Source organism: Oncorhynchus kisutch, linkage group LG2, assembly GCF_002021735.2.
Source record: "Oncorhynchus kisutch isolate 150728-3 linkage group LG2, Okis_V2, whole genome shotgun sequence".
In the NCBI taxonomy this organism is placed as follows: domain Eukaryota; kingdom Metazoa; phylum Chordata; class Actinopteri; order Salmoniformes; family Salmonidae; genus Oncorhynchus; species Oncorhynchus kisutch.
Genome location: NC_034175.2, coordinates 8,862,402 through 8,881,968, shown reverse-complemented (window position 1 = coordinate 8,881,968; position 19,567 = coordinate 8,862,402). Strand labels below are relative to the sequence as shown.

The 19,567-nt window shown below is 40.1% G+C and overlaps 1 protein-coding gene across 3 annotated transcripts; it reads right to left on the bottom strand.

Moving 5' to 3' along the window:
* Positions 1 to 10,507: 10,507 nt before the first annotated feature.
* LOC116356590 (myeloid cell surface antigen CD33-like) lies at positions 10,508 to 18,363 on the bottom strand. 3 transcript variants are annotated; one of them, XM_031802906.1, is made up of 8 exons: positions 18,068 to 18,363; positions 17,484 to 17,559; positions 16,284 to 16,646; positions 15,801 to 16,091; positions 11,789 to 11,885; positions 11,608 to 11,694; positions 11,388 to 11,463; positions 10,508 to 11,252 (listed from the first exon to the last, which is right to left on the bottom strand). In XM_031802906.1, the coding sequence occupies exons 2-8, from the start codon at positions 17,536 to 17,538 to the stop codon at positions 11,187 to 11,189; spliced, it is 1,035 nt and encodes a 344-aa protein (XP_031658766.1). In that variant the 5' UTR covers positions 17,539 to 17,559; positions 18,068 to 18,363; the 3' UTR covers positions 10,508 to 11,186. The 3 variants fall into 3 exon arrangements, with proteins under 3 accessions (XP_031658766.1, XP_031658759.1, XP_031658771.1); XM_031802899.1 differs by having other exon boundaries at positions 18,109 to 18,363; XM_031802911.1 differs by lacking the exon at positions 18,068 to 18,363 and adding an exon at positions 17,640 to 17,710.
* Between the last annotated feature and the right edge of the window lie 1,204 nt (positions 18,364 to 19,567).

Here is a 19,567-nt window from a genome sequence, read left to right as displayed (position 1 = left end):
ACACACACACACACACACACAGAGGAAGCTCAGGGTTAATCTTTTAAACACAACATTTGAAAACCAGTCATGCATATTACTGCAAGGTACACTTTCAAGAATATTATGTTTAGACTTCAAGCAATATCGAAACATTACACCAATATTTCCCAAATTATACTTGCTAACTAACCTTTATTTGGTTGGAAACCTACTTTTTGTTCTAACTTTCGATTTGCATATTCGTCCTCCAAACATTCCTGTTCTGCAAGATATTTTGCATTCAAGGAAATAACGCTTCCATAATTAGACTATCATTTGTTGTGTTGCTATGACCTTTGAAATCAACTGGTGATGGAGTTGATTCTGTACTATGATACTGTATGATAAATGTCAAATATTTAATTCTGTCTTACAACAGTTATTTTATAAGTATTTATAAAAATAAAAAAAAATCTGTATGCTTAGTGTGACCGGTTGGACACATTAGCGCGCCCTTTCTCTCTCCCACCTGGTGCTTCTTGTTCCTAGTCAATTACTAAGACCCCGGGTGAGACAGAAAGAGTGCACGTGGATGTGTGTGTCCAACCGGTCACACTAAGCATACTGAACCTGTTCTTTAAAAAAAAAAGAATCAAATGCTTTTCTTTGTTCTTGATATTTGCAAATAAAAGACTGGTAATTGGTCAGAATAACCAGATCAGATTCTGATGTCATGCTGTGGGACAAAAACTCCATCCCACCCTTTCAATAGATGCTAAATTGGGGTGTCACATTGTGTTGGATTAACTCAACCCCTCCACCCCCACTAGTGTAATGCTGCAGCCACCTGTGGAATGCACTACAGCCATTTCATTTTAGGGACAGCTCTCGCAAAAAAAAACCGCCCACAACAACCCACACCAAATTCAGCAAAAAAAGAAACATCCTCTCACTGTCAACTGAGTTTATTTTCAGCAAACATAACATACAAATATCTGTATAAACATAACACGATTCAACAACTGAGACATAAACTGAACAAGTTCCGCAGACGTGTGACTAACAGAAATTGAATAATGTGTCCCTTTTAACAAAGGGGGGTCAAAATCAAAAGTAACAGTCAGTATCTGGTGTGGCCACCAGCTGCATTAAGTACTGCAGTGCATCTCTTCCTCATGGACTGCACCAGATTTGCCAATTTTTGCTGTGAGATGTTTCCCCACTCTTCCACAAAGGCACCTGCAAGTTCCCAGACATTTTGCCAGTCCTATCTGGTCCAGCGACAGTGGGTTTATGCTCATAGGTGACGTTGTTGCCAGTGATGTCTGGTGAGGACCTGCCTTACAACATGCCTACAAGCCCCCAGTCCAGCCTCTCTCAGCCTACAGTCTGAGCACTGATGGAGGGATTGTGCATTCCTGGTGTAACTCAGCAAAAAAAGTTGTTGTTGCCATCCTGTACCTGTCCCGCAGGTGTGATGTTCGGGTGTACCGATCCTGTGCAGGTGTTGTAACACGTGTTCTTCCACTGCGAGGATGATCAGCTGTCCATCCCCTCTCCCTGTAGAGCTGCTAAGGCATCTCACAGTACGGACATTACAATGTATTGCCCTGGCCACATCTGCAGTCCTCAGGCCTCCTTGCAGCATGCCTAAGTGATAGAAGAATTTGTATGTTTAAGATAATGACTAGTGTGTTGACCAGTTATACCTGGAACTGTATAACTGTGTGAAATGTGTTAGAATCATAAGAATATAATCTGATGATGTGTGTAGCTTGGTTAGAATTATAACTAGGGCATTGTATTATTTTGTAGCTATGCAAGCAGGGAGCAACTGTGAGACGAGATAACTATGTATGAGGGTAGTGGGAAAACAAGTACTGCCTGTCTAAGCAGGGAGTAGCCTATGATAAGACATTTTGTATGTATGTTTATCAAAAGACTGGCTCTGCATTTGAGGGGCAGAGCACTCTCTGAATAAAGTATTTATCTATTGCAGACTGAGACTTTGTCTAATTCTTCATTAACCAGAGCCTCTGGGAATTGGTCAAAGCTTGAGTGATAGTTGAGTTCAACCATTGAGATAGCAAAATTCTCGTGACACTAAGGCACGTTCACGCAGATGAGCAGGGACCCTGGGCATTTTTCTTTTGTTTTTTTCAGAGTCAGTAGAAAGGCCTCTTTAGTGTCCTAAGTTTTCTTAACTGTGACCTTAGTTGCTTACCGACCGTTCTACAGGTTTTGTTTATGGTTCATTGAACAAGCATGGGAAACAGTGTTTAAACTCTTTACAATGAAGATCTGTGAAGTTATTTGGATTTTTACGAATTATCTTTGAAAGACAGGGGCCTAAAAAAGGGACGTTTCTTTTTTTGCTGAGTTTACATCCATCCCATAACCCCTAAATACACCCACACCCATCTTCTTCTCTCATCAAGGCCCTGTGAGTCAGTGAGTTATGGATGTTTGGTGAGGCATCTGCCAGTATAAGCAAGTGTTTGCACATTGTTTCAAATCATTGGCATTGTTAGCTTTCACACGTTTTTAACATCATTCTGTACAACATAAAAAAGGCTATTGAATCCCATTTTTAACATGACAGAACTATACTTAAATTAAATATGTCACTGGATGTGTACAGTGTTAATGTATTTGCAATGCCTAATTGATGAACAAGATGAATTCTGTAAATAAAAAATATGAAAAGTATATGAATTTATCAGGTTTCAGGTAAGACCCAAGTGCAGAACTAACAATGTTTATTGTAACAACAGGGGCAGGCAAACAACAGCTCAAGGCAGGCAGGGGTTGATAAACCAGAGTTGTGGGGCCAAGGCACAGGACAGGCAAGGGTCAAAACCAGGAGAACAAGAAAAAGAGCCAGACAAAATAAAACGTGCTTAGTCATATAATGAATATGAGTTCGGGGCACAAAAATTATAAAATTGTTTTATTTGAATTTGTTTTAAAAAATTGCCATTTTCCCTTTATCCAGATTACAACCTTTCACTTTCACTTACTTGAAAATGGAACCTTTATCCAAAATATTGCTCTTTCTAAAACAAGCCATACAGAGCTGGTTGCAATTCCAGTTTCATCCTCCAGAAAAGACAGAACAAATATTACAACAAATAATATGGTTAAATTCCAATATACTAATTGATCAAAAATAACATTATTTATGAATAGGATTGTGGAGTTATGTCACATGTATAGTTAACAAACATACACTACATGACCAAAAGTATGTGGACACCTGCGAGTTGAATCTCATTCCAAAATCATTGGCATTAATATGGAGTTGGTCCCCACTTTCGCTGCTATAACAGCCTTGACTCTTCTGGGAAGGCTTTCCACTAGATGTTGGAACATTATTGCGGAGACTTGCTTCCATTCAGCCACAAGAGCATTAGTAAGGTCAGCACCCATGTTGGGCGATTAGGCCTGGCTCATAGTCAGTGTTCCAATTCCTCCCAAAGGTGTTCGATGGGGTTGAGGTCAGGGCTCTGTGCAGGCCAGTCAAGGTCTTCCACACCAATCTCAACAAACCATTTTTCTATGGACCTCGCTTTGTGCATGGGGGCATTGTCACGCTGAACAGGCAAGGGCCTTCCCAAAACTGTTGCCACAAAGTTGGAAGCACAGAAACATCTAGAATGTCATTGTACACTGTAGCATTAAGATTTCCCTTCACTGGAACTAAGGAGCCGAGCATGAACCATGAAAAACAGCCCCAGACCAGAATTCCTCCTCCATCAAACTTTATAGTTGGCACTATGAAATGGGGCAGGTAGCGTACTCCTGGCATCTACTAAACCCAGATTCATCCGTCGGACTGCCAGATGGTGAAGTGTAATTCATCACTCCACAGAATGTGTTTCCACTGTTCCAGACTCCAATGGCGGCAAGCTATGTGAAGGAATGTATTGTATTGTTGAGTGTATTGTATCGTTGTGTTTGTTTTGTTCTTTTCCCGAGGAGATATAGGTCTAACTTCTTGATCCTTGGCTCTACGATGGAGTTGACAGTGTGATGGGGAGTATAAGCCAATTTGAAAGAATAGTTTCAATAGAATGTGTGGATATTCTCTTTGAAACATGTTTAGATATGTGTATTAAGAATAATTGGTAAAATAATCATTTATAATGTAGTTATTGAACTGAACTAAACTGTTGTTCTGATCTGTTCTTTCGAGGTGATCATGAAAAGTGACATCAGACGGTATCTTCATTTATGGAAGAGGTAATTGGACCGAATATTGTGTGTACCTCAAAACCCCCTCTAACTGGCTGAAGAAGAGTGACAAAGGTGTTGAATAAGGCCCTTCCGGACCACTTCTACCGGGAGAAAGGAACCAAGCCAGAAATCGGTGTACAGTATCCGATCTAAGCTATCAACTGCTTTTCTCTTATGTTTCTCTCGGAAGTGTGAGAGGAGTCCACGTGGAGTGAGCATGGAGAGAGATCTGTTCTAAACTTTTCTTATGTTGCTGGTATATTGGTTGATGAATGGACAAGACATAATGGGTGGTAAAGGTGATGGTGTAAAGATGAGACATTGAAATTGGGACATTATCATTGGCCATCCACTTTGAACTGTAAAGCTATCTGAAGAAGAAGGAAAAGGATGCCAGAAGAATCAGTGCCTGAGAGAGGGTGTTGGTCAACTGTGCCAATAAAATTGTTTTAGACTTTTGTGGTATCAGGTTGATTGTAGAGGTCTACACCATGTAAAATGATTGAGTTTTTTACTTTGAGTGATAAGACCAATTTGAATCACTGAGGAATGTCATTCTAAATTTTGGTTGGACAAATAGTTGGGTTGTTCTTGAAACTAGCAATCCCGGATCCGGGATTGTAATCATAGCCTCAAACGAATTAGCATAACGCAGCGGACATAAATACCCCTAGTAACTTTTCCTATTCATGAAAATCACAAATTAAATGAATAAATATATATTCAAACACAAGCTTAATATATACAAGCTTAATATATATATATATATATATATATATATATATAATGTCAAGCCCTGACCTAAGAGATCCTTTTTATGTCTCTATTTTGGTTTGGTCAGGGCGTGAGTTGGGGTGTGCATTCTATGTTTTGTGTTTCTATGATTTTCTATTTCTATGTTTTGTCCGGGTATGGTTCTCAATCAGGGGCAGCTGTCTATCGTTGTTTCAGATTGGGAACCATACTTAGGTACTCTTTTTCCCACCTGTGTTTGTGGGAAGTTAACGTTGTTAATTTGAATCTGACAATTCTTTATTTTTTATTGTACTTTTTTGATGATTTGGGTACTGTTTGACATTTTGTGTTAGGAGCTAGGTATTATTAGGATTTCGCTGCACCCGCTATAACATCTGCTAAACTACAGTTGAAGTCGGAAGTTTGCATTCACCTTAGCCAAATACGTTTATACTCAGTTTTTCACAATTCCTGATTTTTAATCTAAGTAAAAAATTCCCTGTTTTAGGTCAGTTAGGATCACCACTTTATTTTAAGAATGTGAAATGTCAGAATAATTGTAGAGAGAATGGTTTATTTCAGCTTTTATTTCTTTCATCACATTCCCAGTGGGTCAGAAGTTTACATACACTCAATTAGTATTTGGTAGCTGTAAGGGGTGCGTGTTGGTGGCAGGGAAGTCAGGTGCAGGAGAATGAAGTTGGTATAAATGGAGTCATTTAATAAGAACTCACAAACTCCAAAAACCAAAATAAAGAAAAAATTATAAAATGGGTACAAAACCCACCACGCACCAACACATACTAGCACTAACATACAATCAAACAATCTCCAACAAGGACATGAAGGGAAACAGAGGGTTAAATACACATGTAATTGATGGGATTGGAACCAGGTGTGAAGAAAGACAAGACAAAACCAATGAAAAATGGATCAGGGATGGCTAGAAGATCGGGCGGTGTTCGGGCGCCGAGAGGGAATGACTTCGGCAGAAGTTGTGACAGTAGCATTGCCTTTAAATTGTTTATCTTCAGGTAGCCTTCCACAAGCTTCCCACAATAAGTGGGTGAATTTTGGTCCATTCCTCTTGACAGAAATGGTGTAACTGAGTCAGGTTTGTAGGCATCCTTGCTCGCACACTCTTTTCAGTTCTGCCCACAAATTTTCTATGGGATTGAAGTCAGGGCTTTGTGATGGCCACTCCAATACCTTAACTTTGTTGTCCTTAAGCCATTTTGCCACAACTTTGTAAGTATGCTCGGTGTCATTGTCCATTTGGAAGACCCATTTACGACCAAGCTTTAACTCCTGACTTGTGTCTTGAGATGTTGCTTCAATATATCCACATCATTTCCCTACCTCATGATTCTATCTATTTTGTGAAGTGCACCAGTCCCTCCTGCAGCAAAGCACCCCACAACATGCTGCCACCCCCGTGCAGCATCTGGGACAGCATCTGTTTCCTCCAGCATCTTCACAAGGTCCTTTGCTGTTGTTCTGGGATTGATTTGCACTTTTCATACCAAAGTGCATTCATCTCTAGGAGACCGAACCCGTCTCCTTCCTGAGCAGTATGACGGCTGCGTGGTCCCATGGTGTTTATACTTGCGTATTATTTTTTCTACAGATGAATGTGGTACCTTCAGGCATTTGGAAATTGCTCCCAATGATGAACCAGACTTCTATGGCTTCTAAAGCCATGACATCATTTTCTGGAATTTTCCAAGCTGTTTAAAGGCGCAGTCAACTCAGTGTATGTAAACTTCTGACCCACTGGAATTGTGATACAGTGAAATAATCTGTCTGTAAACAATTGTTGTAAAAAGGACTTGTGTCATGCACAAAGTAGATGTCTAACCGACATGTCAAAACTATGGTTTGTTAACAAGAAATTTGTGGAGTGGTTGAAAAGTGAGTTTTAACTCCAACCTAAGTGTATGTAAACTTCCGACTTCAACTGTATGTACATGACCAATACACTTTGACCAGACTCACCGAAGCCCTCTACTGCACTGCCATCAGCAAAGAGGGACATGGGTGCTCCAGAGAATGGACAACCACAGTAGATTATATGGACCAAGCCTTTACAACTTCTATTACTCAGCTTCTCCTTTAGCCAGGTAGTCATTTAAGAGTCGCCTCCTAGTAATGGATACACTTGGAACATTAATGTTTCTCACTAGTTTTTCTTGTCATGACAAGTTAACAGGGGCATTTCCTGAACATAACAGTAATTGGGGGTAGGTCCAGAGTTATTGGAGCTCATTGCACTTTTGTAAGTGGTCCGTAAATAATATGCTTTGTGGCTGTAAACTAATGGTATCGTATTCTCCCAACAGACACTCTAGAAGTGTATGCGAATTACTTGGGCTGAACCAAAAAAAGCAGACATTTGACTTGTCAGTTTGTTGTGGCTGCCCACCCCACTGCAAAGACAGATCAGTTGGACAAGTGCGTCTATAACGTTAGTCAACAATTTCACAATGTGTTCAACCTCTACAGTTTTAGTGGAGGGGGAGTTTGAGGATTAGAACACAATGTCCTGCTCTGCCAGGAATGAGTATGGGGAGGCCTTTCTCACCATATAATTAGGAATTGTGAAAAGAATACTAGAATAGTATCAAAATATAAATTATTAAAATAATTTAATACTATCTCTATGTTTCTCATCCTCTCAATGACGTAGGTAGGAGAACACACCAAGCCCACAATTCAATACACTGTATCAATTTCTATGCGTTTCAAATCATATGAAGGATTTGTTCCAAAATAAAATATTTATTTATTCAGACTTGATCATGTATTCAGAGCTACAATCATAACCTAACACAAATTCTTCATAATCATAAACTTAATCATGCCTGTTACTGGTATGTTCTTATAGATAGGGTAAAAAAGCTACAGTACACTAACTAAAGCTACAGTGCACTACCTTTCAAAAGTTTTAGAACAACCTACTCATTCAATGGTTTTCTTTATTTTTACTATTTTCTACATTGCAGAATAATAGTGAAGACATCAAAACGATAGAATAACATATACATATAATCATGTAGTAACCCAAAAAGTGTTAAACAAATCAAAATATATTTTAAATTTGAGATTCTTCAAATAGCCACCCTTTGCCTTGATGACAGCTTTACACACTCTTGGCATTCTCTCAACCAGTTTCACCTGGAATGCTTTTCCAACAGTCTTGAAGGAGTTCCCATATATGCTTAGCACTTGTTGGCTGCTTTTTCTTCACTCTGTGGTCTGACTCATCCCAAACCATCTCAATTTAGTTGAGGTCGGGTGATTGTGGAGGCCAGGACATCTGTTGCAACACTCCATCACTCGCCTTCTTAGTAAAATAGCCCTTACACAGCCTGGAGGTGTGTTGGGTCATTGTCCTGTTGAAAAACAAATTATTGTCCCACTAAGCCCAAACCTGATGGGATGGCGTAGCGCTGCAGAATGCTGTGATAGCTATGCTGGTTAAGTGTGCCTAGAATTCTAAATAAATCAGACAGTGTCACCAGCAAAGCACCCCCACACCATCACACCTCCTCCTCCATGCTTTACGGTAGGAAATACACATGCGGAGATCATGCGTTCAACAACACTGCATCTCACAAAGATGTGGCGGTTGGAACCAAAAATCTCCAATTTGGACTCCAGACCAAAGGACAGATTTCCACTGGTCTAATGTCCATTGACATTAATGTCTAATGTCCATCATGTTCCTTGGCCCAAGCAAGTCTCTTCTTATTATTGCTGTCCTTTAGTAGTGGTTTCTTTGCAGCAATTCAACACTGAAGGCCTGATTTATGCAGTCTCCTCTGAACAGTTGATGTTGAGATGTGTCTGGTACTTGAACTCTGGGCTGCAATTTCTGAGGCTGGTAACTCTACTGAACTTATCCTCTGCAAAAGAGATAACTCTGGGTCTTCTATTCCTTTGGCGGTCCTCATGAGAGCCAGTTTCATCATAGTGCTTGATGGTTTTTGCGACTGCACTTGAAGAAATGTTCAAAGTTCTTGAAATGTTCTGTATTGACTGACCTTCATGTCTTAAAGTATTGATGGACTGTCGTTTCTCTTTGCTTATTTGAGCTGTTGTTGCCATAATATGGACTTCGTCTTTTACCAAAATAGGGCTAACTTCTGTATATGTTCCAAAACATGCAGTGATATTGCAGAGAGCCACATGAACTCACATAAATACTCATAATAAATGTTGATAAAAATACAACTATTATACATGGAACTTTAGACACAGTTATCCTTAATGCAACCACTGTGTCAGATTTCAAAAATACTTTACGGAAAAAGCATAATCTGAGAACGGCACTCAGAGCCCAAACCAGCCAGAGAAATATCTGCCATGTTGGGTAGTCAACATTATTCATAAATAGCATTATAAATATTCACTTACCTTTGATGATCTTCATCAGAATGCACTCCCAGGAATCGCAGTTCCACAATAAATGCTTGTTTTGTTCGATAATGTCCATAATTTATGTGCATTTACGTCCAATAGCTTCTTTTGTTAGGGTGTTTGGTAAACAAATCCAAAAGGGCGATCTGGTCCATTCGGACGAAACGTTAAAAAAGTTGTATTACAGGTCTAAGAAACTTGTCAAACTAAAGTATAGAATCAATCTTTAGGATGTTTTTATCATAAAACTTCAATAATGTTCCAACCGGAGAATTCCATTGTCTGTAGAAAAGCAATGGAATGAGAGCTGCCTCTCAAGTGAAAGCGCTTGACTGAGAATGAGGCTGTAGGCAGACCCCTTAGTCAAACAGCTCCCATCCGGCCCCCCTTCACATGAGCAGCCTAAGACAACGTTCTAAAGGCGGTTGACATCTAGTGGAAGCCTTAGGAAGTGCAAAACAACCCATATACCACTGTGTATTCGATAGGGGTGAATTCAAATACTACAAACCTCAGACTTCCCACTTCCTGTTTGGATTTTTTCTCAGGTTTTTGCCTGCCATATGAGTTCTGTTATACTCACAGACATCATTCAAACAGTTTAGAAACTTCAGAGTGTTTTCTATCCAAAATTAATAATAATATGCATATATTAGCATCTGGGACTGAGTAGGAGGCAGTTCACTCTGGGCACGCTATTCATCCAAAAGTGAAAATGCTGCCCCTTATCCCAAACAAGTTAAGAAGGAAAGAAATTAACACCTGTTAATTGAAATGCATTCCAGGTGACTACCACATGAAGATGGTTTAGAGAATGCCAACCTGTCATCAAGGAAAATTATGGCTATTTGAAGAATCTCAAATTAAAAATATATTTAGATTTGTTTAACCCTTTTATGGTTTTACATGGTTCCATATGTGTTATTTCGTAGTTTTGATGTCTTCGCTATTATTCTACAATGTAGAAAATAGTAAAAATAAAGAAAAACCCTTGAATGAGTAAGTGTTCTAAAACTTTTGACCGGTAATGTATATTGACAAAATCAGTATTTTGAAATAGCTCAAACCCTATGGAAATAAATAGATGCTGAAAATCTCAAAAAATAAAAGAGCAACCCCAAGTTTAGAAACAATGAAAGCTCACACACACGTATTCTATCCTCAGATTTTAAATGTTTATTTTATTTGAACCTTTACTTAACTAGACAAGTCAGTATAAGAACAAAGTATTATTTACAATGACAGCCTAGGAACAGTGGGTTAACCGCCTTGTTCAGAGGAAGAACGACAGATTTTCAACTTGTCAGCTCAGGGATTCAATCTTACAGCCTTTCGGTTACTGGCCCAAAGCTCTAACCACTAGGCTACCTGCCGCCTCAACACACAATTGCAATAGACAACTGGGGAAGTGTGAAACAAGCTATTGTTAAGTACTGGTTAGTATTTTGTGTATAATTGACATTTAGTAAAAACATTTCTAAATTATCCAAGCCATAGATAATAAACATAAGCCTTGTAAAAAATATAACACAAAGCCACATCCGAAATAAGAATGTACCATTTTCTTTAGCCAATAGTACCATAAACCTACATCAAGCTAACAAATATAATATATTATATATATGATAGACAGTTTGGTTTTAAAATATTAACATTTAACCCAATGTAGCAGAACATATCATATAATATATAATATATATAGATAGATAGATATATATATATATATAATATGTTCTGCTACATTGGGTTAAAATGTTAATATTTTACTGGAACCTTTGAGAGACTGAACACCATGGCCTCTGGGCCAGCTGACTTCCACATGCTTCCTGTTGTGTTCACATGTTACCATAGACTGCATCATCTCCACCATCACACTCGTATGGGTCACCATCCTCTTCAGTCTACAGGAAACCAGATCAGAAATATCATCAACAACACCTCTATTGTTTTTTATATCCTTTAAATTTAGAGCAAACTTTTCTCAGATCTCTACAGCAGCTGTAAATGTCTGCAGTAGAACCACAGTACGTACATACCTCCATGTTTCCATATACGTGATCGTTGGTGTAGTAGTTTGTGTGGATTTCACTGCTGGTGTCTGTCTGCTCTTTCCTGTGGATAGAGTTAGGACAACTCTCAGATGTATTCCCGTCATTTGATAAGACACTACAAGAGTAAATGTAGGCTAATGGGCTTTAACAACTCAGCAGGATGTATACATTATGATCACAGATAGAACAGCCTGTAGAAAAATACCTTGATGTTGAGGAATCTGAGGAAGCACACTTGGCTGTATGCACTTCCTGCTTGCAGGTTACTGATGGGTCCCTATGACTCCTCCCACTTATGAGAAAAATGTCCCAATTTATACAAACAGAACAAAACAGCTAAAAACAAACACAAATCTGTGTAAAAAATGTATAAAATAGTAACTTACCCCTTCCTGTTCAAAAGGCAAGCTGACATGGAAATTAGTATTACTACCACCACTAATGCAGCAATACCAATTGAAATGTACAGCATCGACATCTTATCTGTCCAAAAATAAATACATTTGTTTTATTAATGTACCAATGATATCCTTTATGATGTTAATATAGTATGTAATACTTCATTTATGATGCACTTCCCCCACTGTTTCCTTTACCATTTGTGGACACAGTGCAGGACAAGGTGGCATTGCCCTGTGTGTTGCTGGCATGGCAGTGGACGGTCTCGGAGAAGCCTATGCTATGCTATTCTTACGAACCACATAGCATATCATTACAGCAGTAAGTACTACCGGTATGTTAGCTAGCTACCTCGTGAGTTTGCTACTAATCATGGAAGTTGCCAGTATATTAACTACATTCTATCTAACTAACTATCCAACGTTTATAGACTTGATTATTTGTGTCATTCTTAGCTAAGTGATATAGTTGTTGTGCGTTCTCAATGGACACATTCGCTCTGGCTATCTTCTCCGATTTCAGAGCACTCTTGTCTGAGTGTGCCAGAGTGCAGAATAACTGATGAATTTACTAACGCTTAACACCTGTTTAATATGGCCGGTGTCAGTAAATGTCGGAAAAAAAGCATATTTTCTTTTGCCAGCAACACAGTTACAGTCACCAACGCTCTGGATAACATGAAAACAGCCTAACCAGCTCTGCTATGGTGACTAAAATGGTCATAGTGAGATGTTCTCTCATTTGTGTCTGGAAGTAGCTACCCAGTTAGCTTGTATGCTTGACTGCCATTGTTATGGTCAGAACGCTCTGCTCAACCCTACTCCTGGGCCAACTTGCGCTCAGTACACACCGAGATGTGAAACGCTCCGAATTTAGGAATGGACAATCTGACAACGCTCTGAATTTAACAACGCCCAGAGCGCACTCTGGCACTTCAGATTGAATTTACGAACACAAAAATGTCTAGCTAGTGATTTGTTATGCTAACAAGCTAGCAAGAGGTGTTATCTCGAAATGACACAACGACAAGGTTCCAGTTTAACAAAGTGTACTGTACTGTATGAACACAACAAGGTAGCAATTCCACTCAAGGCTAGGTTCATCAACAACTAAACTTCCCACGCAGGCGCACTCTTGACAGAGTGATAGCACCGTAATAACAGAAACATAGGGATACTTAAAACATGAACTTAACAATCTCCCTCTTTTCTTTAAAGACAAATAAAACATCAACAACATAATTAAATGTCCAAGTATTATTCAAGTTCCCCATTACAAATGGGGTTGTGTGACAGTTTTTATTTGTATTACTCAAGCTGCCACTTTCCATTACTGAGAGCCTGTAGGAGCACAAGACCGGATGCTCCTTTTTTAGTCAGACAGTCAGCAAGCTGTTCCTTTGTGGCCGACCACAGAATCCGCTGGATTCTCTGTGCTTGAATAAGTTCCTTGATGTTGCTAATCTCAAGACGAAGTCTTTTCTCTGTGACAGACTTGGTTGACTTCCCAGCTTCAACTAATGAGTAGCTGTCAGGGATACAAACGACCGGTAGAATGTGCCGTTTTGTCTCACCAGTGGTAAGCTCTGAGAACAGAGTTGCAAGAAAAATCGCATTGTCAACTCCATCCGCAAGAGCAAGTGTTTCTCCAGCAACTGTGCTTTGGACAACCCTTCTGATCCTTTTTGACTGCCAACAGATAGGAGAGAATCTTCCTCCTTCACACATTAGCATGATTAGATGTCCAGCTTGTGTGCCTCCATCTGTAAGGTTCCCTAGCGGAGCATCACTGAAGACAACTAGTTTCAAAGAGTCATCTTTTCCAACATGCTGAAACTTTAAAGTCACTTGTTGTGATTTCAGTTTACGAACAACTTTGTTTGCCTCATGAATGGTTTGTACAGTGGCGTGTTTTGTGTTAGATGCCAAGTTGCAACCATCAAACATTACATCAGGTCTACTCTGTCTAGCAACCCATAGAATTTGACCTATCTTTGACCTCAATTGATCAGCTTCAGTTCCACAGAGAGGAGAATTCCTTTGTACGGCTCTTGAAGAATCCATGTGGATGGGTTGAAGATTCTTGATATAGCTCTCCTGTTGCATCAGTATTGATCCACCAACTGTAATGAACTCTATGCCAACATAACAAAAATGATCATGCTCCTCACGGCCGACCTGGAAAACAGCTTTGAGGTGTGGAATCACAGTTGTAGCAAAGGTCTGTGAGCCACCCCATATAAAGTAATCAACATGACAGGCAAGTACTCCAGACACATTGCAGTCTTGATCAAGCCAATAGAAGACTGCAGGATCCACTTGTGACATTTTTCCACCTGTACTCAGCATTGTTGCCTTGACTTTGTTGTACCAGTAGAGTGATGCATCTGCCAGTCCATACACACACTTTTTTAGTTTCCACAGTGTTCCTTCGCTTTTAGCTTCAGGCGGAGGTCGGATGTGAATGTCCCTTGACAGATGTGTTCCCTGCAAAACGCAGATTTGATGTCTATGGAATTAAGTTTCAATTCTTTCTGGCAGATCACAGTCATCAGCAATCTGAGTGACTGTGAGGCGCATGTCGGTGAGTCTTTTGGGAGTCAGCTCGTTTGTAGTACACTTTGTTTCCAGTTTCATACTCCTCATCGGTGGGTCGTAGCTGTTCACGCAGAGCCCTGCGAATTCTCTCTGGGCACTCTGCTTCAGTGAACGCTTTTCTCGCTGCATGTAGGGCTGAAAGGTGCTTTGTGTTCATCAGAATCTCATTTTTACATGGACTCTGTGTGTAAGTTCAAGAGTCACTGGTTGTTTAAACATTAATGCCTTGTCATTTTTTATGTCTAGTACAGCCCCTGCCTTCTTGAGGGAAGCTTTGCTTAATAGTAAGGGGATATCTGTAGGGAATGGCGCACTCTTCTGGTTGTCTTGAGAACGTGACTTGTTGGTGCCTTTTCTCTGCTGCTCAGTGTAATATGCTGCGCCACTCACTTTCATTCCATCTGCTATTGGTGTGACAGACGTCTTTTCACCAAAAAAGATTTTTAGTGCCGACTTCATTGATGCAAATGTCAGCACAGTACAAGCAGTCAAAGCCATCTGTTTCTCCCTACCATCGAGACAGGCAGTATCTAGCAACTTGAAAGCTAACACTGCATCCGGGAGTACCATGTCATACTTGTGCATCCTATTTTACCTCTGTTCGAAATCAATGATGTAGTCCGTCATTGCAACTGAAATATCTCTCGTAACACTGTCAAAGTTTGAATATGCCTCGTAGGCACGGTCTTTCACTTCTTTAAGAAATACAGAATCCAGTGCTCTGATCAAAGTTCCAATACCATCAACGTTGTTCAAATCCTCAACGCATATTTCCAGTGCTGTATCTCTCGCTCTTCCCTCCAGTGATAATACCACCGCAAGTGCTTGCTTTTTCTCATCCAGATTAGTAACCCGTGTCCAGATTCCAAGTTCATTTTTCCAACTTTTGTACGACCTCTTTGTCCTCGTCGAAGTGAGGTAGCACATTGTTGTTATTTACCATCCCCTGCTACCAATGTTAAATCGAAATGACACAACGACAAGGTTCCAGTTTAACAAAGTTTACTATACCGTATGAACACACCACAAGGTAGCCATTCCACTCAAGGCTAGGTCCATCAACAACTAAACTTCCCGCGCAGGCGCACTCTTGACAGAGGGATAGCCCCTTAATAACAGAAATATAGGGATACTTACAACATGAACTTAACAGAGGTTGCATAGCAACATAATACATTTCTGGTATACAGGTCGAAACGCTAGTATGCTCAACTGAAAGGATACTGTTTGTTTACATTATATTAAAATTAACTAATAGTATATAGTATGTAGGATATACTCATTAAGTATGTAGTATACAGTATGTTAGTATGGGTATTTCAAACACAGCCTCTGTTTTCACAGAAGTGAAAGTGTAAATCTACCAAACAGTGTTGTTAACACACAGGTGTGGTCCACTTACATTTGACATTGAGAGTTTTCAAACTTTTTACTGTCTTCCCTCCCCTGTATGCTGCTGTGCAGACCAGAGACTGGTTGTGATCAGTGCTGCTGGGGCTAAAGGTCAGGGATGACGTCACTTCCCACTGGACATTGGTCAGCTGCTGTGATTGGACACTGTGTGTTCCGGAGTGGCTCCAGGTTAGGAGAGGGAAATCAGATGGGCAGGAGTGAGACACAGAGCAGGAGGCAGAAACCACTTCCCCCACCTTCACCTCCTCCCTCACTGACAGAGAGGGGGGGTCTGGAGAGCCTGATATCAGCAAAGAGAAGATAACAGTTATTGCAGTTCTTTTGAGGCATGCATCCACCAGTTATTGGGTCTGTCCTTTCAGCACTATAATTTAAATGAACTAGAAGCTATAGCTATCATTAGGGTAAATAATGGGATACAATAATGCAACATTTGAATTTCTCCTTGTCAATTCTTCCCCTGGGGACTTACTGCTCACTGTAATGGAGACTGTGTCCTTTTTGTATGAATACTTGTTATGGTCTTCCATTTCAATCCTGAAAGTAAAGGATCCTTTGTCACTGTCATGGAGGGGGTCGATTCTGAGAGAGCAGTTCTTCTGCCGGAGGTCTCCCACCAGCTCTGTACGGCCCCTGTAGTCTTTGATGATGTTGGATATGTCTGGGTGGAATATAGTATCATGGGTGCCTTTCAACCAGATGCCAGTGAATTTGGAGGGCTTCTTCTCTGGTTCTGGGTAGTTGAATGAGCAGGGAATCACGATGCATGAGCCCCGTAGGCCGGAGACGGACTTGGGCACGTCAGCAGTCCATGACGAGGCATCAACTCCCATCACTGAAATAGCAGTAGGAAACAATTTAGTAAGAGCAGTTAGACATTCAACTGACCACACTGGTAAGTTTGAACAAATTCTATCAAATTCAAATGATTTACTACAGACAGTACATATTTGTTTTGACAAGGCAGCAGCTGCTCTTCCAGGGGTCCAGCAAAATAAAGGCAGTTTATACATAATATGTTGTGAAATCTTTTTTTTTTTTTTTAAGTGGGTGTGCTTAGGCCCCTACTCTACTACCACATATCTACAACACAAAATCCATGTGTATAGTGCGTATGTTATCGTGTGTTTGTGTGCATGCGTCTGTGCCTATGTTTTGTATTGGTTCACAGACCCCGCTATGTATTTGTAATTTTAATTCAATCTAATTTTACTGCTTGCAATGATTTACTTGATGTGGAATAAAGTTCCATGTAGTCATAGCTCTAGATTGTACTGTGCACTTCCCATAGTCTGTTCTGTACTTGGGGACTGTGAAGAGACCTCTACTGACATGTCTTGTGAGGTATGCATGGGTGTACAAGCTGTGTGCCAGTAGTTCAAACAGACAGCTCGGTGCATTCAACATGTCAATAACTCTCAAAAATACAAGTAGTGATGAAGTCAATCTCTCCTCCACTTTGAGCCAGGCGAGATTGACATGCATATTATTAATGTTAGCACTCTGTGTACATCCAAGGGCCAGCCGTGCTAAACTGTTCTGAGCCAATTGCAATTTTCCTAAGTCCCTCTTTGTGGCACCTGACGACGCGATTGAACAGTAGTCCAGGTGCGACAAAACTATGGCCTGTATGACCTGCCTTGTTGATAGTGCTGTTAAGTGACTGTCTTACCTCCAAGCCAAAAGAAGTGAGTAAGAAAATGCCATGGTAATTTTTCAATCCCCATCCCTTCCTCTTAGTGCTGGACCTGCAGGAAAAGGGAAATAATTACTCTCATTTGAATTTCTAACATTACAATCAAGACATTCATGTCTAAAATCCAATTACTTGCTTGCTTTTATCTTTCTTGCTATAGTGTCATATCCACCCTCCTACAGAGACAAAGTGCATTGATATATAAAGGAAATATTACCATCCTGCTTACACTACCCGTTTCTTAATTTTTCTTTATTTTTGGACTTCCCGTATTTTGTCTCTGACTGATTTTAGCTCTTCCCTTGAGGGTTAAGCCCCTAAAGTGTAATATCTTTGACATGATATTTTTTTTTACATTGCCAAACTGAAAGGTTTTCAGAAGCTAAAGGTCAAATCTCTTATAATTAGTACAAAATATTATAAGATTGTTACTGTACCTATCCCCATGTTAACTTTAGTCAGGGCTATTACTCACATTCAGTACCACTAAATCTGCACAGAAGCATTATGTTTTCACAGAAATGGAAGTATAAATCTTCCAAACATTGTTGTTAACTCACAGGATTGTTCCACTTTACATTTGACATTGAGAGTTTTAGACCTGTTCACTGTCTTCCCTCCCCTGAATGCTGCTGTGCAGACCAGAGGCTGGTTGTTATCACTGATGGTGGGGTTAAAGGTCAGGGATGATGTCACTTCCCACTGGCCGTTGGTCAGCTGCTGTGATTGGACACTGCGTGCTCCGGAGCGGTTCCAGGTGAGGAGAGGGGGATAAGATGGGCAGGAGTGAGACACCGAACATGAGGCAGATACCACTTCCCTCAACTTCACCTCTTCACTCACTGACAGAAAGCTGGGGTCTGGAGAGAGGAGAACAGTTATTGCAGAGACTAAAAAAATGTGCTTCTATTTTTAGCTGATATGGGAATGAGTACACAAGCACCCAATCAAACTGGGATAATGTTTTAGGTTACACGTGCAAGTATAAGAATACTTGCCAGGGCATATACACTATCTTTTTAAAAATAAATCTGATTATTTCACATGGAGAGATGTGGGGAGCTAAAAAGTCTATCTTTCAAATTTTTGGGGGCCAGGCTAAAGCCAGCTAGCAAGGCTGCCAGCTAGCCTACTGGCTGGCTACTACCAAGGGGCCAGGGTTCCAGTCAAGAAACATGGTTTCAATGGTTACTATAGCTTTTCTTCGGTACTGCAGTTTAACTGATGCCCGGCCCAGAAAGGCAGTTTCAATACTTGGCCTCATAGAGAAGTCAGATTTGAACATTCCTAATAAGACACTAAGTCATCACGTTTGTGCACAAAACATCCATTTAATTATTCAAATAAATGTCGCTGAGGCAGATTTTTTTTAAATTATTGCTCACAACCGAAGATATTAAAATGTTATATTGATCCAATGTCTGCTATATTTTTGGATGATGTCATCACAGCTCTCTGTGGGCACCAGAGGAGGCTGGTGAGAGGAGCTATAGGGGGACGGGCCAACATCCGACCCTAATCCGTAAATATAGAACATGTTACTGTCAGAGACGGCGTAACAATGTTTTTACAGGGGGTGCAGGAATGTGTTTTGCCTGATTTAGATGTTTCTGCTTATAGTTTTCAACATTTTGGTAGGCTATTTGTTAGTCAACTTGTCTATAAATAGCTTTCAGTTCGGCTTGGATGCATATTTTATGTGGCTGAAATACTATCAGCTTTTATGACTCTGATAAAGATAGCACTTCTAACTGCGCATTCGCATTCTCTCAAGAAATAAATTAATAATATTTCTGTTTCAGAGTCAAAATGTTGCTTACATTTGGTGTATAATTGTACTGCAAGAAATGCTTAATTCTGCAGGAGTTAAAATTAAGGCTATGTGAAAGGCTATAGACCGGCAGTCAGTGTCCACATTTCAGTTAAACCCATTTGAACTGTAGGCAACAGTTCCTTTCACTTATCATAGGTCTATTTGTAGTCCCCGTCTTGTGACTGTCGGACTAATATAGCACCTCACAGTCATCACACATAAATAACATAACCGATACTGCTGTCAT

What these genes read in the sequence shown, in the direction of transcription:
- LOC116356590 (XM_031802906.1), bottom strand. Translation starts at nt 17,538, where the DNA reads ATGGGGATTGAAAAATTACCATGGCATTTTCTTACTCACTTCTTTTGG. An exon ending in AGTCTCCATTACAGTGAGCA is followed by an intron (nt 16,092 to 16,283) that starts GTAAGTCCCCAG and finishes TGCTGATATCAG; the next exon opens with GCTCTCCAGACCCCCCCTCT. An exon ending in TCAGATTCCTCAACATCAAG is followed by an intron (nt 11,464 to 11,607) that starts GTATTTTTCTAC and finishes CTCTATCCACAG; the next exon opens with GAAAGAGCAGACAGACACCA.